Source organism: Calonectris borealis, chromosome 5 (genome assembly GCF_964195595.1).
Source record: "Calonectris borealis chromosome 5, bCalBor7.hap1.2, whole genome shotgun sequence".
Taxonomy (NCBI): domain Eukaryota; kingdom Metazoa; phylum Chordata; class Aves; order Procellariiformes; family Procellariidae; genus Calonectris; species Calonectris borealis.
In genome coordinates, this window is record NC_134316.1 from 36288247 (window position 1) to 36298783 (window position 10537).

The 10537-nt window shown below is 45.4% G+C and overlaps 2 protein-coding genes across 2 annotated transcripts in view; one reads left to right on the forward strand and one right to left on the reverse strand.

Moving 5' to 3' along the window:
- Positions 1–2919, reverse strand: part of AVEN (apoptosis and caspase activation inhibitor) — a 102691-nt gene extending 99772 nt beyond the window's left edge. The window contains exon 1 of the mRNA XM_075151797.1: positions 2601–2919. Within this exon, the coding sequence (XP_075007898.1) occupies positions 2601–2852 (252 nt within the window). The 5' untranslated portion in view covers positions 2853–2919. The remainder of the gene's footprint in view (positions 1–2600) is intronic.
- Positions 2920–8537: 5618 nt separating this feature from the next.
- Positions 8538–10124, forward strand: CHRM5 (cholinergic receptor muscarinic 5). The gene has a single exon (XM_075151796.1). It carries the CDS (start codon positions 8538–8540, stop codon positions 10122–10124), a length of 1587 nt encoding a protein of 528 aa, XP_075007897.1.
- Positions 10125–10537: the final 413 nt, after the last annotated feature.

The window sequence follows — 10537 nt, forward strand, 5'->3', positions numbered from 1 at the left end:
AGTTATAAATTTAGCATAGCTTTAAAACTATAGAAGAACTTAGACTTAAAATTATTTTCAGGAAATAATACTGGATCATCTAAATCCTGATTATACAATGCTAGAATGATCCCAATCTGGTAGGAAAATTCCTCCAAAATGCCAAGTTGACACCAGCAGTGTGGAAATGCAGAGTATAATCCTCCATAATTTTTACCCTAGAAAGCAGAAGGGCTGGAATTGCTCTTGGAAATCCTATATATTACAAAATTACAGTGTTCTTAGCCTCCCTCCTCCAGGGAATTTCAAGGCCCATTTGAAAAAAAGAAAGGAGATTTTCAGAGAAGACTCCAACTTCTCAGCACACGGTAAGGAAAGTGATGTGATAAAACCACTCACATTCCCCGTATTATTACCTGTCTCTCCAGATTTGCAATTTACACATCACCACTTGAGAAAGATCTGACCCCTGTTGCTGAAAGACAGCAGGGTCTCCTCTCACACAAACCACTTACTCTGGGCCAAGCACCCTCTCACTGAGCTGGTGCACTTGTGTAAAACGAGTCACTTTGCTGAACAGAGAGAACACTACGGAACTGCAAATAAAAGAGGGTGATTTTCTGCCAGGTAAGAGCTTAATCTGTTCAGAAAACATGGTCTAGCACACATCAAAGACAGTACAAGGGAGCTTTTCTGACCATGCAGATGGAAGAAAGAAGAGGAAGAATGAGGTCCTCCCTGTTTCAGAAGTTGTGAAATTGTCTCAGAGGTAACACTAGACATCAGCAGCTGCAGGCTGGCACAGCTGTTGATGCTATGGCTGGATTGCTGGAAGCCAGTCCCGTCTAAGCTGCTAAACACAAGATTTGTGGCAGGTGTGCTAAGAGACCATACAGTGCTTAATATCAAAAGCCTCCAGTGCAGGAAAAGCATTACACTTAAACACTCTTTAGTAGAGTTCTGGGAAAATCTTAGCTATTGCTTCACTTTTAAAGACCCAACCCATGTTAGCCTTGGCCAAAAGGCTGTGCTAGGCTAAGATGAAGAGCAAATCAAAGTCAATAACACAGTGATGAGGCAAAACATATTGTAAGCTGTCCCAAAAGAAAATTTTTTAACTGCTTCCTGAAATACTTCAAACAATAATCCAGACAAAAACGCATGCATGTAACATGACTCCCTTCCTGAGTGCACCTTATAAATTATGAAGTGGGTCCTGCTGGGTCAACAATACCAGAGAGAACATAGATATAAATGTATTTCAACTTAGTAAGAAATGGTTGAATGACTTGAAAAACATCAGTCCAGGATAGAAGTTTCCTCAACTAATAAGGTGCTGAATTTCCCCCCTATGCCTCTGTGGCTTATGAGAGAGCACTATTGTTTCACATCCAGAATCCAAACCTGTCTGCACACATCAGTATGAACTCAGCAATTTATATCACTTACAAGTGAAATTACTGACCAGCACTCTAGATAACAGTACCAATCCAGCTGCATCTTTTATCACCCAAAACACAGGTGCTAAAGTGTATCTAAACACAATGACAAAAGGGATGAATATTGTACATTTTTTAAATCCACCAGCAACCATGGGAATTGTAATATAGATAAAACACTGGCTGGGTCCAACTGAAGCCACGGCATCATAAAAGTCAAAGTGAATCTAATCAACATGATGCTGAAAATGGGGTAGCAGCTGGTCCATGTACATTAAGACTCCCAGTGCTGCCAACACCAATCAGTATTAGGTCATCATTGTAATCTTTTTGTCAATCCAGGGACAACCATGATTTCTATGTTGCAACAACGCTAACGGAAGCAAGACAATCTGAATGTAGTACTGTCAAAGCATTTATAAATGGAAACTGTTTTTAAAGGCACAGAATTGATCTCATACCATGGTGGGTTGTACAAAGCATTTTAACAACTCCACAGGAAATTGAAGGTGCAGTTGTGATACACTTAGGCATGTCTGTGCTACTTTTAATCTGCTAAAACACTTAATAATTGGTCAAAGCACAACCATCAACTTGCATTAGTAACAAAGACGTGTTCCAGTGAATCACAGGTACCAATTCTGTAAGAGGAGCTATGTTACCATGTCTTCATTGCTAGTACCACAGGCTGGACAAGACACAAGCTCATTTCAACTTTCAGTCAACTAAGCCAAAATATTCAGTAATTCTTCTTTTTCAGACGCATTTTTCAAACGAAACTTGTATTTTTCAGCTCAAAATTATAAACGTATTTCGGCCAGAAAATCCCTATCTGTGTTTCCACTAGAGAACGTAGGTGGGGCTGCTGCTGTTTCAGGGGAGGAAGAGGGGAGCAGAGGGCGGGTGCAGGTGCCGAGCTGACCAGGGAGGTAACGCTGGCAGTCCCGGCGCCCTCCACGCCTGCACCCCGCGGCCCGCCGCCCCACAACCCTTCCCCGCACCCCAAACTCCTGGGAGAGGCCGCGGGGTGCAGCCGCCGGCCTGTCTCCACCTCGGGAAGGGGAGGAGCAGGGGAGGAGAGGGAAGGGTTGTGCCCCCACCGCGACGGCCGCCCCGGAGCCCCGCCGCGCTCAGCCCCGCCTCCCCCCGCTCCCGCGGAGGGCGGGCTCTCCTCCTCCTTACCCGCCGGTGGTGGTGGGCGGCGGGCGGCGGCGCTGCCCTGCGACCTCGAGGCTCCCGCCTGTCCCGGCCCCCACCTCCTCGGTGCCCGTGAGCGCCGCCTCTTCCCCGGCCCCCGCCTCCTCCGCGGCCGTGGCCGTCCCCGCCGCTTCCTTCGGTCGCCGCCTCGGCCGCCCTCTCCGCGCCTCCGGGCCGCCGCCGGCCGTGCCGGCCACCTTCCCTGCGGGGCCGGCTGCCGCCCCGCTCAGCCTGCATGGCCGGGCCGCGCCCTTCCCCGCGCCGCCTGTAGCCGGGCCGGCCTGTGCCGCGCCGGTCCCCGCCTACTCCCGGAAAGAGGCCGCCCGCGGAGGGCGAGAGAGGGAAATGGCGGCGCCGGCAGGCGCCCGCGCCCTCAGCAGCTCCCCCTGCCCGCGGCGCCGGCGGCTCGCGCAGCGCAGCCCCCGCGGCCGGGCGACGAGCGCAGCTGCGGGCCTCGGAGGCGGGCCCGGCCTCCCGGCGGAGGCGACTTGCGGTCTGACCCGCTCCTCCGGGGGCGAGCCCCTGGCAGGCGCCTCGGGAGCGTTTGCCCGTGAACCCTCTGCAAATCTCATCGAGCAAGGAATGAAAAACAAGTAGCTTTCCACATATTTCAAACAAACAAAAATGCATTTAATGTTTAGAAAACAGCACTCGGCTAAAGCCATATGAATCATAGAATCATTTAGGTTGGAAAAGACCTTTAAGATCATCGAGTCCAACTGTAAACCTAACACTGCCAAGTCCACCACTAAACCATGTCCCTAAGTGCCACGTCTTCTACACACCCCGAGGGATGGTGACTCCACCACTTTCCTGGGCAGCCTGTCCCCCTGCTTGCCTTTCAGTGAAGAAATTTTTCCTAATGTCCAATCTAAACCTCCCCTGGCGCAACTTGAGGCCATTTCCTCTCGTCCTATCGCTTGTTACTTGGGAGAAGAGACCAACACCCACCTCGCTACAACCTCCTTTCAGGTAGTTGTAGAGCGCGATGAGGTCTCCCCTCAGCCTCCTCTTCTCCAGGCTAAACAACCCCAGTTCCCTCAGCCGCTCCTCATAAGACTTGTGCTCCAGGCCCTTCACCAGCTTCGTTGCCCTTCTCTGGACACACTCCAGCACCTCCATGTCCTTCTTGTAGTGAGGGACCCAAAACTGAACACAGCATTCGAGGTGCGGCCTCACCAGTGCCGAGTACAGGGGCACGATCACCTCCCTACTCCTGCTGGCCACACTATTTCTGATACAGGCCAGTGTGCCATTGGCCTTCTTGGCCACCTGAGCACACTGCCAGCTCATGTTCAGCTGGCTGTCGACCAACACCCCCAGGTCCTTTTCCTCTGGGCAGCTTTCCAGCCACTCTTCCCCAAGCCTGTAGTGTTGCATGGGGTTGTTGTGACCCAAGTGCAGGACCCAAAGTTAGCTTTCTGTAGCAAATGACTGAAAAAGCCAGCAAGCCCCGGCTGACAGGGTGTTGCACACCAGCCTGCACTACGTGAAGCGCATGAGATGACTCTGCAGCCCCTTGAGGAGCGTTTTGCTCTGAGGACACAGAGCAGGGACACGGGAACAGCTTTGCGCCGTAGAGTTAGGCTGGTTTGTCCTGCTCTGCTTGAACTAGGCGGGCACCCATGCTGTCCTCAGGAAAGTTCACCAGTTCCCTAACAGCAGGCTTGCCCGATGGCTCTTGAGCGCGCAGACTGTCATTTGACAACACACGTTAAAACATCAATCTGGTTTTTAAGGGTTTTTAAACTCAGTAATTCTTACAGCAAAATGTGACCAAAACTCCCATACTGTGAAATCATGGGCTGTAGTGTCTCTGCGCTGCTACCTGTGGTAAGGGCTGCTCAGTTCTGGGGCATAGCCTGCAGCAAATCAGTAAATTAGCTTAGCATGACTCCAGTGCAACACAAGCAAATAAATCAAGTGACAGGGAGCAGCACTGGCAAGCATGTTGCAAAGACATCTAAACGGTTCCTTGTGCAGCCAGCTCGGGCCTGGCAGACCCAGTGCTGAGCTAGAGCTAATAAAACCTGGCGAACCCAAGCTGTGCCTGCATCTGTGGTGCAATTAATCTGTGACATGAACAATCTGCCTGCAGATAACTGTAAGCTGACTATATGTACAAATTTAACAACTCACATTAATTAATACTTACAGCTAGATTGAATAAAATATCACTAATATTTGGGAACAAATAGCAAATATCATTGCAACTCACAAGCGTGAAGTTCATGCATCAATAGTTATGAGACAGATAGCAAAGTCATGATACTGTACATGTGCATTTTGATTTTGTAATTTAATTTTGATCTCCCTATTATTATAATCTCTTATGATAGACAGTTAACATAAATTATGTTACCATAGCACACAGAAGTCCCACTCACAGGCATTATTGCCTTGAGTGATACATAAATAGAGAACAAAAGGTAACATGGCTAAGTCTGTTAACACAGACCTATGAGACAAAAGATGAGTATGATGAGATGACGAGAATGGTCAACATGCCAAGAAGAGATCTTTGCATCCTAGCAGCTTAGCTACTGTCAATTTTTAGAGGCTTCACAGTAAAACAGCCCATTAGGGAGAGAAGGCTTTGCATGATGATAATGAGAGTGCTTTTTATTTAGAAATGAATTATAGTTTCTATACCATATTACCAGTGTTCCTCCCGCCCATGTCAGTTCAAACCAAGAACAATTGTGTCAGGACAACATCAATTTCTGCCTCTCCTGTTGCTCTGAAGTCTGCAATCCACATGGAGTAGCTTCAGCAGTCTTTCCTCCTAAATCCTAATGTTAGGGAGGGTAAGTGACCTAAGAGGGGAACACACTTGCTACCTATGGCAAAAGACAAAGCATTACAGGCTACAGCATCTAGGCAATTTCTAGTCTCCCCTCTTCTGAGAAAAGTGTCATCTTCTGGCAAAAAGAGGCAGAAAGTTCAAACAATCTCCTATAATCCTCCTAAGCGGCTGCTCAACCCCAGGTGTTAGGCAAATGTAGAAGTTAGTAGAGGTTTATCCATGTGCCTGGCTTTCATAGCTGGTGCCTTTTTAAGACCATCTTTAGCCCTTGCTGAAATCTTGCAACTTGCAAAAAAGTCATGAGCCCTATCAGTGTTTCAGGTACGTTAGCTGTCAAGGCCTGGAGCGCAGCCCCCTTCTTGGAGTGCCGTTGGCTATGTTAGGGTTTAGCTGGTGAGTCCAAGGTCAGCTACTCTGCTGATAAGACCTGTTGTGAAGAAAGCTAGAAGCAAGGGCCTCCCTCTCCTTTCCCTGGGGAACTGCTTTTAAGCTGAGGCTGTACCCCTGGCATTCACCTGTGCTACATCACAGCTGGGCAGCAGCTACATCTACACCTGGTCTCCTACCTCCTTGATCTTGACTCTGATCCTGACTCGGACCTCCTGGTTTGGCTTCCTGGCTTGGTCTCGGACCTGCCTCATCACTACGGACTTGCTGTGCAATCACCGGATTATGTCTGACCCTGATCATGAACCAAACGTGCTGCTCCACATCCTGCTTCTTCTTGGTGAGGTCTCTGCTCCCACCGACCTTGGTATCGTGCTCCACCCGTGGCTCACCTTTCCTTGCAGAGCAGCCGGCCCTCACTGCCCCCGACATTGCCACACTAAACCCATTACCGCACTGCCACGCTTAAAAATTTAATCACATGGAGCTGTTGATGTGCAGAACTGGGCTGACTGTCCACAGAAAAAGAAGCGTAAGCCACATGAGGTGGCTGCCATGCAGCTGCTCTACACACCTTTGTTTCACATTAAATTAATTCCTACACTTCAAGATTGTGTAAAGATTTGTAAAACAGTGCACCCAGCCATCAGGACAGCTCTGTCATAGGGGAAGTCTTTGCAGAATGCAGAACTAGGATGAAATTTCTTTCCTTGCATGGGGCTCATTAGGACTGCTGTGGCATTTTAGCTATTCTTGGCTGCTACGCTGGCTCTGGAGGCTCTAGAGAGCCAAACGTACAGATGGTCAACATGCATATATTACGATTATTAGTAGGCTGCAAGGCCTATACATGAACTAGAATCCTGTTGAGTTATGTTTAATATACGTTGTGTATAAACAGAATACAGATGCACAAACATCTAAATATAAGACATCTAAATATAAAACATGTAATATATATGACAGACACACACAGATGGAGGAGAACCATTTTGGGTAGTATGATAGACAGTGGTCTCAGTACACCAGGAAACTTACCATTACCGAATTTCATCACAAGAGATCATCATTAGGGAGGGTTTGAAGACGAAAGATGATACACTTCTGTGGATATTTAGGAGACCTGGGACAAAAGTGAAGAAAACCATGAAAGCAAATAAGAGGATAATGAAAGAAAATAAGATGCTTTTCTGAAAATTCAGCAAGTGGCTATAAAATATCTATGTATTCAGCTGATGAGAGAAAGGACCCAACTACTCGATACAAAAGATAGATGATAGATGTGGGAAAGCGATAGGCTGTGAAAGCTTGCAGTTAACAGAAGACACTTGCTAAGACCATAGAAAATAATGTTCTGAGAGTTAGGATGAAAGATGAAAACACAGAGAAGTGGTGTAGATGGATAGGGAGGACCATATAATGGAGATCTGATGCAGAGAGAATCCTGAAGACTTAGAGTTGGACTTTAATAGGTGATTTATGTGATAATTTTAGCTGAACCTGTGTCTGCTTTGAAAAAAGGGGTCATCTTACCAGCTTTATACTGGCTAGATGCCCAATAAACAAACTGTTAATAACTTATCTTTCATTTCTGACTTAAAAAATTAATTACTCTTTGACTATTCCACAATTACACAGTCTAGCACGATTAAACATTGAACAAGTGATTAGCATCATCTGATGTGATGGAATGACTCAAAAAACAGCAGATATCTGTGAAAGAACCAAATTGCCTAATTCAGGCATGTATTCACTGGGACAAGAAAACAGCAGTGAAGAATGTAGGAAGGGATGGACATAAGAGGCATGTATGCATTAATAGAGTGATAGTGGTGCCATTTCCACCTTTTGCTGCTTATGCAAGTATTAAATTGTTTTTGTTGCATTGTTTGTCACTGGTCATGCACTGCTGCTTCCTCTTCAGTTTACTCTTTTCTATCCTCAACCCTACTGTTCACTCATCCAAACTAACCAAACTGCACTTCCACCCTCACCCAATCAGTCTCCTCTGTCCAGAGATCTCCCAATAAGGAAAGGTCTTTTCTGCCTAGCTTATTTTTCCAAAAACATCTTCTTGGCCTTGCCTGCTTCCTTAACTCAAAGATTCCCCCTCAATTGCCCCAAGCACTTCTAACACCTAATTGTTTCCCACTGCCACCATGCCAGCATGGTTCCTAACTCCCCATGCATCCTCAGTTTCTTCTTACTCTCTTTCTGTTGCTGGTGACTTCTCCAAATTTTCCAAAGATAATTTCTGAAATCTTGATGTGTCTTCTACATAGTACTGTAGGAAACAACACAGTGACTCACTGTCTTATTACACTGCAAAACTTTAAATGTCTGTCTTTAAGAATGTGTAGAGTATCTCCTAAGGTACTCAAAATATACGAGCTGGCGTGATTAACTGTCTTAAGAAACGATAGTTGTTTTGATTGCATTTAGAAATGTCATAAAATGTCAGAGTACATTGCCCTAGAATGTACATTTGTGTGTTTTAGTTATGTTCACGATGGTAGAAACAATAGTCAAAATGCAAAAAGAGAGCACAAATAATTTGATAGATTATTTTACAAGTGTTTTATAGTAACTCTAATGGAAGTCTGTGCTATTTAATGAGCTGCTTTCTTTTTCCGTTTTTTCCTTTGATCTTTACAGCTGTCTCCAAAAGAATATTTTCGGGTACAGAAAGCAATATGCAAAAGTGCTGAGATCCTGATGACAATACAAGAATGGAAGTAAATTTATTCAGCAATTCTACTGTTGTAAACAGTTCATCCATCAATCATAAGCAGTTAGAAGGGCATAGCCTCTGGGAAGTCATTACTATTGCCACTGTAACTGCAATTGTAAGCTTAATAACCATAGTGGGAAATATTCTTGTAATGATATCCTTCAAGGTTAACAGTCAGCTCAAAACTGTCAACAATTATTACTTGCTCAGCCTTGCCTGTGCAGATCTTATCATTGGAATATTTTCTATGAACCTTTATACATCCTATATACTCATAGGTCACTGGTCTCTTGGAAGCCTTGCCTGTGACCTGTGGCTAGCACTGGACTATGTAGCTAGCAACGCCTCAGTAATGAACCTCCTAGTCATCAGTTTTGACAGATATTTTTCCATCACAAGGCCTTTAACTTACAGGGCCAAACGCACACCCAAAAGAGCTGGCATCATGATTGGTCTGGCTTGGCTAATTTCCTTTGTGTTGTGGGCACCCGTAATCTTGTGCTGGCAGTATTTTGTGGGTGAACGAACAGTACCACCTGAAGAGTGCCAGATACAGTTTTTGTATGAGCCCATTATCACCTTTGGTACTGCAATTGCTGCTTTCTACATTCCAGTGTCCGTGATGACCATTCTGTATTGCCGCATCTATAAAGAGACGGAGAAACGTACCAAGGACCTTGCTGAACTGCAGGGTTCGGAGTCTGTGGCAGAGTTTGAGATGATAAAGCCACAGAAAGCTCTCCTGAAGTCTTGCTTCAGTTGCAAGCAACAAAACTTAGTCAAAAGAGAGAGGTGTCAGGCTTCCTGGTCTTCATCTAGTCGAAGTACGTCAGCTACCGTGAAAGCCTCTCAGGCAGCGAGTACTTGTAACGACTGGGCTAGGGCTGACCAGTTAACCACCTGCAGCAGCTACGCATCTTCAGAAGAAGAAGATAAACTTGCGGCTGGTTCAGTTTTCCAAGTAACTTACAAAAGTCCATCTAAAGGTAAAGCAGAAGAGTTTAATGAGAGTACAGATGTTGTTGTCAAAGACCAACCTGAAGAAAGCAATTTTGAGAACCAGAAATACTTTTTGTCACCTGCCAAAGGCCACATACAAAAAAGTAAAAAATGTGTGGCCTATAAATTCCGGTTGGTGGTTAAGGCTGATGGCACCCAGGAAGCCAACAATGGTTGCCGTAAAGTAAAAATAACTCCTTGTTCTGCTGCTCTGTCAAAGGAGCCTTCCATCAAAAGCATGGATCCAAATATAAATAACCAAATCACCAAAAGGAAACGGATGGTTCTTATAAAGGAACGCAAAGCAGCACAGACTTTAAGTGCCATTCTTTTGGCTTTTATCATCACGTGGACTCCCTACAATATCATGGTTTTGATCTCTACATTCTGCTCTGACTGCATTCCCCTGACACTGTGGCACCTTGGATATTGGCTATGCTATGTGAACAGCACTGTTAACCCCATTTGTTACGCCCTCTGTAACAAAACTTTCAGGAAAACTTTTAAGATGCTGCTTTTCTGCCAGTGGAAAAAGAAAAAAGTGGAAGAGAAACTATACTGGCAGGGCAATACCAGACTGCCATAATTGCTCTTATATTAGGGATGAGGGGGAAAATAGATATTGATGTAACCTAGTAAATTGACTGTAATTCTGTCTTTTCAAAGCCGTTGCTTTATATGTCTAGGAGTTAAAAAAATTCTGCAGAAAAGTAAAATTTTGCATGAAAGTAGTGTGCTTGGGATAAAGATGTCGGTGGCTGCTTCTTGATTGTGCAGTGTTTTTTGATTACTTTCTGAATACTCACTGCTTTTTGATTATGCAGTAGATCTGCATTAAAGTTATTGTATTTGGGATCTTCTGTCCTTTCTTTCAGCCTGAGAATATGTACAGTAAATTATAAACTACTAGAAATTAGAATGGGGTGGTCATCCGGTCATCAGGTCAGGTCATCCAGTCTGTCTCCCTGTAGTGCAGAACTGTTTCTTCCTATAGTTTCT